The 17,918-nt window shown below is 47.9% G+C and overlaps 1 protein-coding gene across 2 annotated transcripts in view; it reads right to left on the bottom strand.

Moving 5' to 3' along the window:
• Window positions 1-28: 28 nt before the first annotated feature.
• Window positions 29-17,918, bottom strand: part of MDN1 (midasin AAA ATPase 1) — a 135,833-nt gene continuing 117,943 nt past the window's right edge. For both annotated transcript variants that reach the window (XM_043439461.1, XM_043439460.1), the window contains exons 86-102: window positions 17,500-17,672; window positions 16,837-16,989; window positions 15,944-16,091; window positions 13,419-13,744; window positions 13,023-13,187; window positions 11,769-11,870; window positions 10,696-10,897; window positions 9,439-9,609; window positions 8,190-8,353; window positions 7,607-7,696; window positions 6,602-6,717; window positions 5,836-6,010; window positions 4,617-4,690; window positions 4,411-4,525; window positions 3,296-3,359; window positions 2,206-2,348; window positions 29-1,468 (exon numbers count right to left, since the gene is read on the bottom strand). In XM_043439461.1, the coding sequence (XP_043295396.1) occupies window positions 1,280-1,468; window positions 2,206-2,348; window positions 3,296-3,359; window positions 4,411-4,525; window positions 4,617-4,690; window positions 5,836-6,010; window positions 6,602-6,717; window positions 7,607-7,696; window positions 8,190-8,353; window positions 9,439-9,609; window positions 10,696-10,897; window positions 11,769-11,870; window positions 13,023-13,187; window positions 13,419-13,744; window positions 15,944-16,091; window positions 16,837-16,989; window positions 17,500-17,672 (2,570 nt within the window). In that variant the 3' untranslated portion in view covers window positions 29-1,279. The remainder of the gene's footprint in view (window positions 1,469-2,205; window positions 2,349-3,295; window positions 3,360-4,410; window positions 4,526-4,616; window positions 4,691-5,835; window positions 6,011-6,601; window positions 6,718-7,606; window positions 7,697-8,189; window positions 8,354-9,438; window positions 9,610-10,695; window positions 10,898-11,768; window positions 11,871-13,022; window positions 13,188-13,418; window positions 13,745-15,943; window positions 16,092-16,836; window positions 16,990-17,499; window positions 17,673-17,918) is intronic.

The raw sequence follows: 17,918 nt of genomic DNA on the forward strand, positions 1-17,918 counted from the left end.
GTCATATTCCATGAAGAATGGTCATAAGTGACATCAACTGTCATATACTTTTTAATACTTTTCAGAATACAAGCTGCATAGCTTTTTAGAATAAAAAAGTGGTATAACCTCAGGTACATGCTTTAGGACACTTGGTTCAACAACAACAAGCAGTCTGTGTCTTTGAGGACCACCTCAGAAGGGAGGCAAGCTTCACAGTGTAACTGTAACACACACGGAGATGGGCGATGACATCCTGGCGTGTCGCCTGCAAAAGGCCACTTGGACAGGCAGGGCTTAAATGGGACACAGCACAGTTTCAAGTACTCAAGCACTGCTTTTTGGCCAAGTAAATAAAAAACTGCCGAAAAACCGCTGGTGGATTTCTGACTGGGGAAAGAGGTTTGGCTGCTCAGTTCTTCTGACACAGCACTTCTTTTCCAGGATGAGCCTGGCTCAGTTCAGCTTGAAAGCAGTGTGAGGAATGGTTCTTCCTCTTAACTGTTAAGAAAAAATGAACTAAAGAAATAAATTACTACGACAACAGGAACTGTGGCATTGAGAGGATGGAATAAACAAAGGGAAAATCATCTTTCTATCATTGCATAGTCTCCCGAAGCAGCAAAGGTGAAGGAGGACCGGGAAAAGCCCCTTCCTTCATACGCGACCCAAGGGTCATTCTCTGAGGATCTGGGCTCCCATGATGTCTGGTTGCTTTATGAGAACACACACAGCATGAGGTTCCTACCCTTGGAGAGAAGGTAGTTCCTTTCACAAGAAGCATGATAAGAAAATACACTGACTCTCTAAAAATAAACTGGAGCTGTCTTAGCCATCTGACGGCTTTTGGGTACACACTGCGGACTTAGCAAGGCTAAGCCACAGTGCAGAGTCAGAAGGGACACTCCCTTTATTTAGGCCTTTGTCCAGAGGCCTGGCACAGTCCGTGTTCCTGGCAGCATCTCCTCAAGGTGGCGTCCAGGGTCCCTGTGAGGGGAGGCAGGCAGCTGGGCCCGGGCCGCCCCGGTGTGAGACGCCTGCTGCTGTGGCCTCACTGCCCCGGGTGTAAGAACCGGGGCCCCGGCACCGCAGGGAACACGAAGCGTGTTCTTTAGGCCCTGAAATCGAAACTTAGGTTGCAATCATTTTTTGTTGTGAATGTTTATAAATCGGGCCTAAGATAAAATACCATTTTCGAGCTAGGAGTGCAGAAACAGTTCTCCAGAAGGGAGCTCCTGGCAAGCAGTGTGACATTCTGGGTGCAGTTACAAGTCTCACTCGGGACTGTGGTCCTCCTGCTCTACGGGTGGTCAGAGGCCGTCACCAGCTCAAACCACTGCCTCAGCGCATCACTGAGCGTCTCGGGAAGTGCGTTCACGTCGCGGAGAATTATGTAAAACGGGAATGGGAACTCTTCCATGTACGATCGGATTTCAGGCATTTCTCCAGGCCCTTTAAATATCGGTACCTTGATGTCCAAGATAGAATCCTGGCAACAGAAGACATTTTGAAGAGAAAAATTAAATCAGCTCTTTCATGTTCTCTTTTACAGACAATAGGTTCCTGCATATTAAAGTAGCTCTTCCAGGAGAACAGACACCAAAAGGGAGGGAAGGGGGTAGACGAGCAAACCTAATCGCCCTGTGATGGTGTTTCCTCTTCTCTACTTGGAATAATTCACGTTAAGTCTTCAACTCAATATTTAGGCCTTAATGGGACCTGGAGAGATGGGACTTCCCCTGGAACAGACCCGCCTGTGGATACCTTTCATGTAGCCACTGATGCCTGCTCCTCTGAGGAGGGCACTGCTGAGATACAAGTGCCTAGAAAGGGCTGGCTATGTTTCCAGCGGACGAGGCCCGTCCCAAAGGCTGCAGCGCCTGTGGCGACGCTGTGCAGACGGAGACGACCCCCCAGAGCACAGTCAGCTCAGTGAGTGGTTCGGAGGGTGGTCTCTGGGATGCATGGCTTCCGAGTCGTTACCTACAACCTCTCCGTGTCTGTCCTTGGCTGTAGCGTGGGAATAACCATGCCTACATCACTGAGTCACTGCGCAATTATATGAGAACTTAACTATAAGATGCCTCAAACAGCGCCCTTCAGGATGCTGTGAGTGTTAGAGGAGTTCTCGGTGTGATGGTGAGACGCAGGCCATTTTTCAGATAGAACAGTTTGGAGGGAATTCTCACTTTATCTCCAGAAAAGTGGCTTTTAGTAGTTACTCACCCGTGAACTGGGATTGTCCAACACAACGAAAATAACAAAGATGTTAGCGCTCTGGGCGGCCTGAACTGCTGCTAGGACCCTGTCTTTGCCCTCGAGGAAAAGGCCGCGCCCGTCAGAGACCACAAGGAGGAGCTGGGCGGCTTCTGGAAGGAACACAGAGCAGGAGGGGAACTCAAACCACTCGGGAACTACCACGGTGAGACAAGGGAGGCAGGCTTTCTCTGGACTAGTGAAACCCAACAGTTCTGAAGCCGATGAATTCTGGCACAAAGAGGGTCTCCAATCAGATCTACCAACTTTGGATGTGTGAGGCAGCGACAAAGCTGTGCCAACACTTCCGTCAACAGAACAGTTTCCCAACAGTGCTTTGGGGGTATGTCACATTTAGATCCACTTTGTTGCAGAACAACGTGTGAGAATGAAAACACATGTTTATAGACTGAAAGTATAAAAAGAGCAGTCCTGACCAGACCATTAGAAGAAAGTACCCAAATCAGAAACGTGGAACTGTGTCTTTCAGATTTCTGTCAATTTCCTGTACCTAAATTCTGTGGGTTTTTTTTCTTCTTGAAATTGACTCATTTAAACAAAACTTAAATAGACTAGACCACTAAAATGAAGAGTGAATAAAAATGTTTAAAATTTGTTAGCACATTATATTTTCAGTGAAAATTAGCAAGTGTTGAGAGGCATGAATGACCTGCTTCAACAGGTACAGTGAGAATGGAGGATTTAGGAAAGGGCTAGAACTGGTGGCTGCGAAAGCCCCAGTCAATCACGGATGGATTAGCTGGTTTCTGAATTACATCCTCCTCTGCTTTCCTTTGTTACTAAGATATTACAGAATACTCTTTCCATTTAATTCCACACACCTTGCTCCTTTTTTTTTCTTGCTCCTTTCTTAAGTGAACTCAAATCTACCAAATAAAAAATTTCATGAATGTTTAATACCTCCCATCATCCCCTGTTCATGTCTTTTCCTATAGAGCATACACTTGAAAATGTGGTGATGGGTACACTGAAGTGAGACAGGCAATTTGCAAATCACACAGGAACGGAAGCGTGTTAACAAGACCAACACACAGCTCACCTGGGCTGGTGCTTCGTGAGAGCTGCTGAGCGGCTGCAAACATGCTGGCTACAGACTCGAGAAACTAAACCAGAACCAGAACCAGACAATTAGAAACTATTTAACTCTTCCCATTGTCACAGAGGCTGAAATTATATCTGGCACTTAGGTGACTGTCTCAAATCTGTAGGAACCAAACTGTCCCTTCCAGTCGCCCGCAAAGGACTGAGAAGGCTTGCACTTGGCATTTACCTTGGGTGCTGGCATTTCAAGCCTAGACCTGTGTCCCTGGCATATACCCCACTCATGTTCTACTAGAAAACCCAACAAGGGGCGGAAAAACACTTACTCTGGGGGACAGGAAGCCAGTAACTCCCCAAATGAACCAAAGAACTGTCTTTGAAGAAAGCAAAATAACTGAGCAAAAAAGGGCAAAAAAAAGAAAAAAAGGGCAAAAAAACCCTCACAACATGTCCATAAGGAAGGAAGTTAAATGAAGATAGGAATCAGGAGAGAATTACTATCCCATACTGTTCTGAACCCATGCCACCCTGAGCAAGTCACTAGCTTTATTTCACATCACTTCCCTAGGCTAAATGGTGGAGAGAAATTGGCCTTGACCCACTTGATAAGCGTACTGGGAGGTGGTTCATTTTCCTAAAATGCTCCAAACTGCTCAAAAAAGTAGGGAGCCAAAAAATCAATGATGCAAACAGAGTAAAATGATCTTTGAATAACAGAGAAAGAGGTCACACTGTATTTAACAATGGATGCCAAAGGAGGGTCTGTTCCAGTGGTACACAGTCTGAGGTTTAGGACTGTTCTCTATTGTAAATTTTCCAAATTAGGGAGGAGAGAGTCCTAAGAATTATGTTTTTCCTGTACCAGAAAAAAAGGGGCTTCCTTTGTGGCTCAGTGGGTAAAGAAACTGCCAGCAATGCAGGAGACCTAGGTTCGATCCCTGGGTTGGGAAGATTCCCTGGAGAAAGGAAAGGCTACCCACTCCAGTATTCTGGCCTAGAGAATTCCATGGACTGTATAGCCCCATGGGGTTGCAAAGAGTTGGACACGACTGAGTGACTCCCACTTTCATGCCAGAAAATAACTTCAGAAGACATGCGATGTCATCAACTTACCTGAGCAATCTTGGTTTTCTTTTGCTGGAATTTGCAGAGCCGCAGAATCTGGGACCCTGAGGAATCACTGAACTGTTCGTGGAATGGATGTAATAGCTTTACAGACTCTCCGAAACTTGGAGGAGAAAAACCAAATACAATGGGAGTTACTTTTTGTCAAGCCAAAAAAGGTTGGCTTTCCCAAAGGGATTAAAAGGCAGCTTTACCTGCATACCGCAATCTGACCGACTTCCAGAAGGGTCAGAGCATTTCCAATCACGGCCAAAGACTCAAAGGCAAGCTGTGAAACAGGAAGCGGAGGGCTGAAGGCACCAGGGTATCCTTGACACCAGTGCCTTTCAACGCTTTATGCCGCGAGCGCCACAGGAGACGCTGTTTTTCGGCATGGCCCCTGGGAGCACCATCAATATGGCCGCTCCCCAGCTCAGAGGCCTTGGCAGTCTCAGGCCCTGGCTGATGCCACCGGCGCCAAACCCAGTATCCGCTAAAGCAGTGGGAAGTCTGCTTTAGCATCACCCAGTAAAAGGGATCTCCAGAAACCTGGCCATAAACTGTGGTTTCCCCCTGCTTTTTTGACTACACAATCTCTCATGGATAAGAGATTTTATTAGCCAATTTATTCTACTCTATGCATACATGACAGTATAGTTTTCGAATTTAAATTCAATTGAAAAGAACATGATATTTATAGCAACTAACATCTACTGAACATACATCAAGTACCTGGCACTGAACTGAGTGCTTTATATGTTATTTCATTTAGTCTTCATAACAACGATGAGTCTGAGTTAAGTATTGTTATAAGAAGTGAAATTACCTGCCCAAAGTCATGTACTAAGTGGGGAGGTGAGACCTGAACCCAGGTTTAGATGTATGCTTTTTTCCCAGCAAAGTGTATGTACAGACTTTAGGTCACTCACTGGCTTGTGCTGGCTCTCACTGCAGAAGCCCCACCACTCTCCATGTCCGTGACGGGGGGTGGGGATGTGAGGAGCTCGACCCAGGCTCCTCAGCCCTGTTACTACCGACAGAACACTGACTCTGCACAGACTTAAAGAAATGTATGCTGAAGACATTTTCTTAGAAGAATCAGAGGTGTCAGGTACTAAATTGTGCATGGTCTAAGAGCACAGTGCATCATGTTTTGTGGAAAATAAACACTGTCAGACTGACCTACCCGGAAGCTAGACAGTTGCACACCAAGGCTAAGAAGTCCAACAGTCTAAAAGATCTACAATCTAGGAGACCACAGTCTGTGGGACATCCTGAAATTGCTTTCAAACTCTTCAACGTTTAGGTCTTCTCAAATATGGTATCACATTCTCAGAACTAACTGGTATTCCAGAGTGCTTTCTGTCCAGACCACATTCAATACAGATGCATCCGGGTGGCCCATCAAACCGCCACTGCGCTGCTACCCCTTACCTGTTTGGTGTGGTTGTCCACCATGCTGGAAGAGTCGTCGACAGCCAGACAGATTTGGTACTGCCGTTTACTGGGCTTGGTTCTTCGAAGCCAAATCTTGTCTTTCCGAAACTGGCTGGCAATGTAGGGAATGACCTTCCGCATGTTCAGTCGCTTCCCAGTTCGATAGTCCCCTCTGTTTAATTTAACCAAATAGAACAAAGATTAGAGCTAAAAGCACAGTAACAGTACCCGACAGCCAGTTACACCAAATAACCAGTGTCCCGGCACAATCAAGCATTACTGTCGGCTGAGACTGCTGGGATCTTCTTGATCAGCAGCCAGAAAAAAAAAAACCAGATATGTATGTGGCAATAATGATTAGGTTTTTTTTTTTTTTTACATTTAGAATATGTAAAACACTTTAAAAAGGAAAAAAATAATGTCTGCATTGAATGTTAAGTCTTGGATTCCCTTTTCTGTTCTAAAACTTGATTGTGGACACCACTTTGGGAAGATGTAGGTGAGTGATGCGTGCAGCGAGAGAGTGACCCAACATGGACAGTGGGAGTGGTGCACACACCCAAGGTCAGCCAGCCTCCCCACCCGCCGTTAGCCAGCCCCAGAAGCTTCTCTGCAGAGACAGCAGCATGGCCACACGGTGAGGAGGCCACATGGGCGCCCGTGCGGCGGAAGTGGCCGCCCAGACCCCAGCACCGTGGCTGGCAGGTGCCGAGCTCAGGCATCTTCCCGGGCGCCGCGAGAGCCTCCAGTGGAGGAGACTCACTTCAGCTTGGCGGCCTGGGTCGGCTCCAGGATGAGACGAAGCTGCTCACACAGCTGTTGTGACAGAGGCGCAGTTAAGACCAGGTAACTCTGCCACATCTCCGCGGCGGCCCTCTCCTGTGACGACAGACAACATGCAAGGTGCCTTTAGAACGTCAGAGCCGGGCTAGGTCATCACAGCGAGACGAGGCTTGAAGCAAAGCAGAGGAAAACAACGCACTTCTCTCGGCGAGCCGAGTCACTTGTTTTAACATGTCTCCTCTGCCACCAAAGCCATTAACTCACAGTCCCAAAGAGAAAGAGCGAAACCGTAAGGCAGTGAAAGACTGGAATTCATGGCCAGTCAGTGCCTCACTCACATCTCCCGCGCGGGGTACATACTGCGTACCCTTCACATGGAGAGGGAGCTGTGATGGCTAATTTTGGTGTCAGGAGATCCAGCCACTTAAATCACGGGCTCTCAGGGTCTTGTTTCAAAAGCAGAAGTACAAGGGCAAATCTCTCAAGTAACACACTTAGCAGCGTGCTTCCTCCCCGGGTACAAAGCTCCTGTTTTTTTTTTAGGCCAATTAAGGCACAGCAGTCATCACATACATGTGACGAGAATGACGAGGAGAGGTGTATGTGTGTGTACATACACACAATAAACTCAGGATGCGAGCTCACTAAAGAGGAAACTTTGGGTTAACCTACACTCCCACTTTCCATCAGCTGGCAGCTCTCCGGGTGGTCTATTCAGAGGGTGACGCGGTATCCAGACTTTGTCCCACATCCCAACCACCGTGACCTCTGTTACCCCCATTACAGAGTAAGCGATGGAAGCTAAAATATGAGACGCTGGCTTTTCTGTTTTAATTAAGCTGCACATCCAGTGGCAAAGCAGGCTTTAAAATTACATTCTTCATATACTCAGTCGCTTTCACCAAGCTAAGTGGAGTTGAGAACCTACTAAGTGTGCTGTGTCGTAGGAAAGTCCAGGTATTTAGTAGGAAGACCAGTGACTCACCTCCTCTGGGTTTCCAGGTTCATGTGGCTGCCAAGTTTCTAGCTGTCTCTCCAGCTCCTGTCTTAGCTCACTGACGTCTTTTAAGAAGGGCTAAGAGGGAAAAGTCACAGAGAGAGGAGACCCAGATTGGAGTCACTAATTCATTATCCTTGGGTGCCTTCTTCCCTGCAGTATGAACTCCCACTGAGAGGAAAAGCCGGAGCAAATTTAATGGCACAAAAGATGCCAGACAGCTATTCTTCTCCTTCCCATTTTTTTGAGGGTAAGATGGATAAACATAAACTTAACTGACCTGCAGGCTCCCAACACAAGGCTGGTGAACGCCCCCCACCGTGGCCAGGTAAGGACGCAGACCTCCCCCAGCGACCCTGGGACTGGCTGTCCTGCTTAGAGAGCTGCTCACACCCCTCAGTGCTACCTGACACATTCAGAAGTGTGTCACACCAACAGTGCTCCCTGAAACACCGATACGATATGAAGCCCCCAAGCAACCAGACGCTTATCAAGTTCTAAAGAATTAAAAGCAGCTTATAACTCCATCCTGTCAACTTATTAAAGTGGTGATCTGTTATAGTTTTAGGACCTGGAAAATCGTGTCCACAAGAAACTGATGAGCTGTGTGAATGGTGGAATCTCGGCTTTTCTCTGGCTTCTCATTCTCTGTCTCCCTGTGGGATGCGTCTGTCCTGGGGTCTTGGTCTTCCTCTGTTTTAACAGTTTGGGCCTCCATCTCCATCTCTTCAGAGCCTGTTCTCACACAAGGACCGAGTTTTACTTACCATAACATCGGCATTAAGACTGAGCCTTCAGTCACACGTCAATCCTACAGTCGCTCAGACGTCACTCCCCCACCTCCCAGCACGTTAACATCTCAGCTCCCTGTGTTCTCTCTCTGAGACAGTCACTGCCAGTTCACACTCCCGAAACTCCCCTCTCTCCTGACCCTGCTGTGTTCTGGGGAGGGGAAGGTAGGAGAGACGGTTTTACCCTGACAAGCCTTGTAGAACTGTGTGATCCATTAAACTGTGTGCATGCAGAACACTGACAAAATAAAAATTAAAATCATAGTTCTATCTTATAGATGAGGAAGCTGTCAAAGACACCTCAAAGACAGGAAGTGTCAAAGACAAATAATTTGCCTCCACCTATAAAGTACGTAAGACAAAGTCTGGATCTGAATCAATGACGATCTAATCAGAGAGCTATGTCTTTACTGTCCCATAATGGCCGTCTGCAATTCTAATGCCCCTGAGAAGCAGCAAGCAGAAGCAGCAGCTGTTGAATTTAGCAGGTTACTTTGAATTTGCATTTATTTCATTGCTGACGTTCTTTTTCCATGTGTGTTGAATACATTAAAAAAAAAATGAACTGCCATTTAATAGCACTTGGGGTCGGTTATGAAATGGAACAGTTATAAAATGTAAGAAGTTAGTGTTTCTTTCTCACATGCATTTACCCTATTTCTTTAAACATTTATTTCATTTTATGCTAACATTGTGTATTTTATAATTAAAAATACTGTTTCTCTAGTAATCAAGCCCATCTCTTCTGGTCGTAACTGGAGCATGTGCACTCTTCTGTTTTCTTCTACGTATTTAAAGAAGACTGCCAGGGTTCTGTCTGGAGCTTGGGATTCCCTGTGAACGTCGGTGACCTGTAACACCACTCCCCCACCTTTCTGCTCCCAAAGGAAGCGTGTACAGGGGGGTTACTATGGGCAAATGAGTATCTAAGTCACGGGTTAGGACGTAAAAAGAACAGGACAGGCGAGACGACAGTAGAGAGTCACGGAGCTCAGGTGGGAAGGGGGTGTCCGCCACAGACTCGCTCACCGGGCTGGGCCGTGCTCCCCGACTTGACCTCCTCTGGCCTCAGCGGCTCTGCGTCCAGCGCTCTGAGCTCCTCCTGCTCCTCCGGGTCCATGGAGGTGTCCTCCACCTCCTCCTCTTCATGAGCCTTGCTGGAGTCCTTTGCAGACTGCTGCTGCTCCGTGCTGGCCACATCTGCCAACAAAGCGTACATGTAAAAAGCGGAGCTCTTTGCAGAACAGTCATTGAGAGTGGGTGTGCCTTTGGTCAGAGATTCTACCACTGACTAGTTATGTGGCCTGGACACTGGACACAGGACTTGACTTGTGAGCTGTTGACCCGAGTGTCTTATTTCCCTGTCTGCCCCAGAAACTGTAAGGATATAGCGTAACCACGGCTGTGACCACAGAATAGGATGTTCAGCTGCTGGGTTTTTATTGCTGTGATCAGAGACTGGACCAGAATAAACATGCCGAACACGTGACTCAGAGCAGCTCAGGGATCATCCTCAGGGCCAAGTCGTGGGGGAGAAACTAGTGATGAAGTATAACAGCAGAGGGTGGGAGGCACAGAAAGACAGCGTGGGTATCCCAGCATCGTGACCCTGGACAAGTTCTTAGACCTCATTGGCCTCAGGATGCTGATCTATCAAATGCAGATATCCTAGCTCGTAAAGATTACCAGAGGAACTCCATGATCAGGCTGCAAAGCTCAGAACAGTGCTAGGCACAACATAAAAGCCCCACGTATGGCAGTCGTCATCGGTTCTGCTTCATTTTTCTTAAAGGTGGGGACAGGAAGAGAAGTAATCCACAGGAGAGCAGTCTTTTCTGTGTCATTGATAATAATCAACACCAGCTTCCGTATGAGGAACGAAACAGTGAAAAGTCACCCAGAGAGCTCAAAGGGGAGACTGAATGATATCGCATACTGAGATCTTTTTTTCTTTGTCACTCACGCTCTGAACCTCTGCAGAGAGTGAAGAAACGTCTGCTCTCAGATCCCTGAACCAGTGCTGGGTTTGGATAGCCAACCGTCATCAATAATATTTAAAAGGCTTACACTAGACCCAGAACCCTGAGCACTGAAACCCCGCACTTGGCTACAGATATCTTTATTTCAAAACCTAATTGTATATCCGCACAGTTCTTACTAGATGGAAACTCATTTGAAAAGTCCTTCCCCTCCCTCCTAAGATGACTTTGTAACAACACCTGGTGGACACACGGTCAGCATAAGCGCTCAGAGCTCGATGAGCAAGGAGGGCCCCCAGCTCCGTACCGTAGGTCTGTGCGTCGTAGGGCTCGCTGGCCTGTTTGATGTGCTCAAACGCTTCCGCATCCTCTGCCTGCGCCTGGGGCTGGGCCGGGCCCTGCTCGGCATGGCTCTCGGTGTCCATGGTCCTCAGCCTCTTATGCACACGCTCACTGTGATCACCCATGGAGCGTTCGTTGTCGGCCTGCCCAGGTTTCCTCTTAAAACTCTGTGGGAAATATGAGGAAATTCATCAGAACTTTGTAATACAAAAAGAATAAAAATAACGTTTATCCTCAGGGGGCTGATTAAATAAATTAGGTACAGCCATACAAGAGTGGAATTTAATGCAGCTGTTGATAGAAGATCTCTAAATACACATACAGAGCAATCTCTATGATACACTTTTATATCTGAAATAAAGGCAAAGAGGCGAAGAGACACTCACACACAGGCGCACACACACATCCACACATGTGCTACATGTGCAGTTAATCTCCTAGAAGGCAAGCCTGGCAGCACCAGTATGCTCTGAGGACAGGCCCTCGGTGGCTTGAGCACAGGGATAAAACGCAAGCTTTCAGGGGACTGGTTCCTATAGACTGGTTTTGTGTCACATGCATAAATAGCACCCCATTTTTAAAATCTTGTATTTAAAACAGAAAATAGGGAATCTGCCAGCGGTGCAGCTGGAACTCAGCACTTTCCTTGCTGGGGCCCAGGTTTAATCCCTGGTCAGGGAACTGAGGTCCCACAGGCTGTGCGATGCAGCTAAATAAACAGGATTAGGACAGGACAGAACAGAATTGAACAGAATTAAAGAAACCAAACACAGGAGAGAAAGGGCAGGGAACAGTACTTCTGGTTAGTAGCCTGGCAACACCACCTGCTCCCAGGTTCCAGAACAAGCGCGTCGCGGGATCAGGGGATCAGGTCTGTCCCCGCCAAGAAAAAGGCAGCAAGCCCGGCGGTCCTGCTGTGCTTGCCAAGGCCACCATCGTGCTGGGGCAGCAAGGCTGGAATTTCTTTTTCAGCCAGTATATCTGGAGTATTATCTACACAGAGCCTTCACCCAAGTTTAGCTGAAGAGTGCCAGAGACCTGTGTGTTCTTCCTGGTGTGTTTCTGGGAGGCCATCCGCGCCATGAAGCTCGACTCGTGCCCTTCTGCCTGGTTTGCATCCGCAGCCCCGCTGCCATGTTCCTGTGAGATCCAAGCCACAGAGAGTGAGGGCAGGAAGCGGAGCCAGCACCCGGTTACAGACCGCACTGTGTACAACTGCCCTCAGTCACGTGCGGTCGGCCCTCTGAGTCCACGGACACGGGCGGCCCACTGCACCACACCACTTCACATGAGGGACTCGAGCGGCCGTGGACCTGGGTATCCGTGGGGGTCTTGGAATCATTCCCTTTGGGAGCCCAGGGGATGACTGACCACCTCTGCCTGTCTGCTCTGGAACTTCCCCGTCACTAACGCCTGGCCTGTGGGCAGGAACAGAAGCACCGAGATCTGTCTGTTACCCTCTCGGGGGGCTGTTGTCTACAGGAGGTAACGGCTTACTCTGAAAGCAGGACAGACCTCGATCAGAAACGAGGCTTCGTCATCAAGCAGCTGGGTACCCTTGAGACTGTCATTTAGCTTTATGGGGGCTTATTTAACTCAGATGCAAAATGGAGAACATAGTAAGAACAATAATATTTATTTTATAGGGCCACTGTGAAGATCTACCAGAGTAATGAAATGCTCAGCACCTCATGAACGGGTGCTGAGTAAATGGGTTGGAAGGATAAGAGGGGTATAAACAGTTGTAATTACTGCTGAGAAAATGGGGGTCAGAGAGGCCAAGGGAGTGGGCCAGAGACAGCACTGAGCGGCAGGCCCCTGACTTCCAGGGCTCCCCCCAGACTACCAACGCCCCAACTATGCCACAAAAGACACATCACCCCACATCAAGGAATTAAGAAGTGTTTTGCTTTTTAAATTGTTTGGCAGCGTGGTTAACAGTAAGGAAAAAGGATGCACTGTTAGACCCATATCACTGCATGAAATCTCAAGTCAAGCCTTCTTCGCTTAGGAGCTTCGAAAACAGAATTTGAACGTGATTCTCCCACAGAGAACGACACTCTCGTAATTTTTTCTCATTAAGCACATCGCTTAAATACAGTGTGTAAAAATATTCTGGGGTTTGTTCCATATAAATATAGGTGTACGACCATTTTCTTAAAGAATGGGAGCTGGCGTTTTAGATGTCAAGAACAAAAAAACATTACACAGAAACCCCTGCTGCTGAACGAACAGGCTTTCACACAGGGAGAAGAGGCCCTCCACGAGGCGCCGGCGGCGAGCAGGCCTCACCTCCCGGCCCTGCTCCTTCTCGGGCGCGGCCCCGGCCAGCTCCACGGCCTGCTCGCTCTGCACGCTCTCCAAGCCCGTCTGCCCGCGGGACTGGTGCTCCTTCCTGTCCGTGGGCTCTGGCACCGGCTCCTCCATGTCAGAGTTCTCCTCTTCTTTTTCCTGCATCTGCAGGGAAATCAAAAAGCATTCAACGCTCTGAGGGAAGAAGGTGAAGTGAGGGCCCCTCTCCTCACCAAGAGGAGCCTGCAGGGAGGGGATCAGCCACAAACCGAAAACTGCTTGGCGCTATCGCCTGCTCGTGGTAAAGTATCCTAAGACAGAGTGTGGCGAGAAGATGGAACTCTTTTCTCATCATTATTGCTCTTCATAGAGGACAAGGCAGATCCGCCGTGATACCTGAGGCTGGAGGCCTTGGTCAACAGGTACGTCCTTTTCGGCGCTTTCCTCACTGGTATCTTTGTCCTTGTCCTCCGAGGACAGTGGCTCCTCCTCTGCGTCCTCTTCAGGGTGCTCGGCAGCAGCCTGGTCCCCGTCGTCAGCGCCGGTATCCATCTCTTCCTCTCCTTCCTCCCCCGTGTCATCTTCACCGTGGCCTCCCTCAGGCTGGGGCTGACCCTGACCTTCATCCTGATCAGGCTCAGTCTCTTCCTTTATGTCCTCAGCTTCATGACCTGCTTCTTCAGTATCCTTTGGTTGTTCTTTAATTTCCAAAGGATTCTCTTCTGGACAGATGAGACAAAAGAACGCAGAATTTAAAAACTAAACTATATGATTTCTTAAGATGAGATATAGTTATACAAGCATCTTTTTATTACTCTCAAACTAGAAGTTGGCAAACTATGGTCCATGGGCCAAATCTGGGCATCTACATATTTCTGCGAGTAGTTACACTGGAACACCACTGCATCCAATTGTTCACCCATGTGTCTACTCCATCCGCTTTGTATTACCTATGGCTGACTTCACGCTACAAGAGCGGAACTGAGGATGTGCGACTCTGTTGCAGCTTATGACTGGCAAACACTGATCTGTTTATTATCTGACCCACCCTTCACAGAAGAATTCAGCTACATCTGCTCTTCACTATACTTATATATTGTATACAACTGTTTGGATATCCATTAAAAATCCAAAAAGCCACCACCACAATAGGAATACTTCAGAATGACAGGAAATGCTAGTCTAATTTTCAATTATCATTAGGAATAACTGATGGACATCATTCATTCCTTACCATACACAACATATATTCAAATGGGAACAATCCTATTTGAAACAGTTTTGTTTAAAAGAGCTTTTCTGTAATTTGGATAAGAAATCAATTACTTCGTTAGTAAATAATTCTTTAAAATAATTGTTTCCTCAGACTCAGAAAAAACTAGTGGTTATCATTGTGGCGGGGGCGGGGGGTAACATAGGAGCAGGAGGTGTGAGGTACAGACTGGTGATGTAAGATAGGCCCAAGGATGTATTGTGTAACACAGGGACCATAGCCTGTAAATGGAAAGAACTGTACAAAGATAACTTTTTCACAGTAACTGCTTCTTAGTTTATATACATAGTAGCTTAAAATGCACCTGGGTATTTTTCTCGGGCAAAACAGCTTACTAGGTTCTCAGTGAACTTTAATTTTATGCTTGCTTGACTGCTGAATTTAAGGTTGAAATAAGCTTCCAGTATTATAAAGTAATGAAAGCGCCTTAAAAGCCACAACTTATACTACACTTAAAAAGGAGAACTAGAGACTCGCTGGGCGAGGAATGTCCTGAGCACAGGTTATCAAACCTTAAATGTGAAAAACGCATTTTACCTTTATGAGAGCCATATACTCACCTCCCAGACTTAAGAGACGTTAATATTTTGCCACAAGTGTATCAAATCTGTCACTTGTATTTAAGGAATAAAATAGTTCTGGACACAACTGTCAGGGTTCTGATGTCTCTGCTCTTCCTACTTCCTCAGAGCTCATAACCTGAGGTTACCATTAATGATTTCTGTGTTTCCATACATTTGATGCATCCATAAACAATATATAGTACTGTATCTTTTAGCAGATGTTCACATAAACAGTACCCCTCATTTACTCTTTTGTAATTTGCTCCTTTTGTTCTAATAAGGTGTGTTTTTAATAGCTTTCTAAATACGTAACGGCCTCACTGGGAAGCGGAGTGAGGCTGCTGCGACCTTCCTGTCCGGTTGCCCACGGTGACGGGGCCTCTGTCACAGAAGCATCACCTACACCCCCTCCCGACTCCAGAGAGCACTCCCTGAGGGAGTCACACTCAGAGGGAGCAGTGGGTGACAGAAGCACTGGCTTACTGTTGTGCCAAGTGAGCTCTCATGGGATTATTCAATTTCACTTCCCATCATGATTTCATATTTCAGCCTAAACACACAATATAAGCACATCAATCAATAACTGTCCTAGGAGGCCATTCCTTGGCAGTCCAGTGGTTAGGACTTGGCGCTTTCACTGTAGCTGCCCAGGTTCAATTCCTGGCCAGGGAACTAAGATCCAGCAAGCTGCGTGGTATAGTCAAAAATAATCAATGAAACAAAACTTTCACAGGAAAGCTCCTAAGCGGGCTCTACAAGAGGCCTGGCGCTACCTGGCCTGCAGAGTGTTTGTATCATGCCGTGAGAGGGGCCCACGTGCCCCTGGAGGGAGGCAGAGCCGTGCTGACGGCGCCGCTCGGACAGGCGGAGCGGCACAGAACAGGCGGCTACAGAGACAGGCCTGCTGGGTTCCAGCGTCAGGCCCCTCGGAGGAGAAACGCAACCAAGACAAGCATGACCTTACCAAGCCGGAACTACACTCATCAGACATGGTAATGAGTTGGCCATGACGCTGGCCTGGGAAGCAGCCAGTTACTGCTCACTGTCAGGGACTTTCAACAGGCCCTTTATGCTTTAAGACACACCTTCTCCATCTTCACGGTCACTGTCCCCATCACCCTCCTTGTCTTCACTGTCTAAGTTCAAGTCGTCCGGGAGGTCCAAGGCCTCAGGTTCGGGCAGCTTCTCCTCGTTGCCATGGTAAGGGTCTACCTCGTTCTCATCATATTCCCTCTTTGGGCAACAGAGAGATCAGGGAAAATAAAAGTAAACTTTAGAACAACACTCACACGTGATGAGCTCTGAACACAGCTGACTCCTGAACAGCCCAGGTTTGAGTGGTGCAGGCCCACGGACGCAGACCGCTTCTGTGGGTCTTTTTCAGTGAACATGTGCTATGACACCACGCAGACGTGTGGCTGCTGCGGACCCGAGGCTGCAGAGCCCATGGACGCAGAGGGCCGGCCATAAAGTTACACACGGGTTTCCAGCCCCGCAGGCGGTCAGTAACCCCAGTGCCCACACTGCTCAAGGGCCACCTGTCCTTACGCTGAGAGAAGACAGCGTCTCTGCTCTCAAATCACCAGCACACACTGGGATTTTACCAGGATGCTTACAATTTTCACGCTGGAATGTCAAGTTTCACTGTTTGTGCACCTTCTCCATGGACAGGAGGTGCTGTGTTACCTAATCTCAAACAGGATGTGGAAGTTTATGGAAAAAATATACAAAAGGACTGTGGGTTTTAGTTTCTAAACTACAACATGAGTCCCAACAGCACAAAGCTCATCTCATCGGTCACCAGTGGTTAGATATTTTTATGTTCAGTTAAGAGGCTCTATGACACATTCCTTTATGAGGCGGTGGGAAAACAAATGATAAGTAGGAAAAAATACGTCCTGAGACACCCTGGGAGCTGTGCGTTGCACTGGCCCTGGCCTTGAGTGAGAAGAGCAGGTGGGTTTTGAATCCTCATCACCTCATCTATTTGTTCATTAATTTTTTCTTGGCCTCGTCCATCATCATCAGCTTCTGCCTCTTCCTTTTCCTCCTTCTTATCTTGCTGGCTCTTCTCTCTGTTTGACTTGCCAGCATCTAGGTTGTCATCTTTAGCAACAAGTTCAGAATCTTCCTAAATATCAGAGGAAGAAAAAACACATCATCATCACTCTCAACCTAAAACACTGCGTTCACCTTACTGTCTAACGCAGCTCCCAGACATGTGCAGGGCCAATCCCATGGAGCCATCCAGCAGACGGCGTACCCATCACCCTGCAGGGGGCAGGCAGGACAGCCCAGGCGGCAGCCGAGACAGCAGTGTGAAGAGCAGGGCGGGGAGGGGTGTATCACACCCAGCCCTGGGGGCCCCAAGCTCAGGGCTGGGGAAGGGCAGTGACCACTGGCAGAATCAGATACCGAATCTATACCTCCCTCCTCCATAACACAAGGGATGCCTCAGGTCAGGCTACTCCTTGAGCCCTGGATACAATAAAAAATCTAGATCGCAGGAAAAAACAGAAAAATGGACACAGAAGAAAAACCAAGACAGAAAGAAAGCCATGACCGACAGGGAGTGGCAGTGGGTAGGATGACTGCCCCCTCTTGTCGTGGGGACACAGTGATGGGGGAATCTTCTACTTACCTCGTCCATCCCTGGTCCTGTTTCTTCAGTCTTACTGTCTTCCTCCTCATCTTCTTCATCGTCATCATCACCCCAAAGCCTCTCGTCTAGTTTGTCAGCTTCCTCGCCATTCAGGTCGCCCATCTGTTTGTCGAGGTCTCCGGTCTCACTGTCCGATTTTTCATCATCCTCTTCTGAAAGGGAAGGCACGGAGCTCAGGGCAGATCCCCAGACTAATCTGTTCCTGGGTGTGTGGGAGAGGCAGGGACCCGGCCAGGATCCTGCCTGGGATGTGCTGCCTAATTCTGCAGAACACCCTCCAGGCAGATGCTTTTAGATGTCGTGAAGCACTCCTACTGTGTCTACAGACTGGAGAAGACAAGGTCTGGGATGTGGGGTGGTGAAGGACTGTAAGCAGGGTGGTAGAATGGCTGTCAGCA

This window comes from Cervus canadensis, chromosome 20 (genome assembly GCF_019320065.1).
Source record: "Cervus canadensis isolate Bull #8, Minnesota chromosome 20, ASM1932006v1, whole genome shotgun sequence".
Classification (NCBI taxonomy): Eukaryota; Metazoa; Chordata; class Mammalia; order Artiodactyla; family Cervidae; genus Cervus; species Cervus canadensis.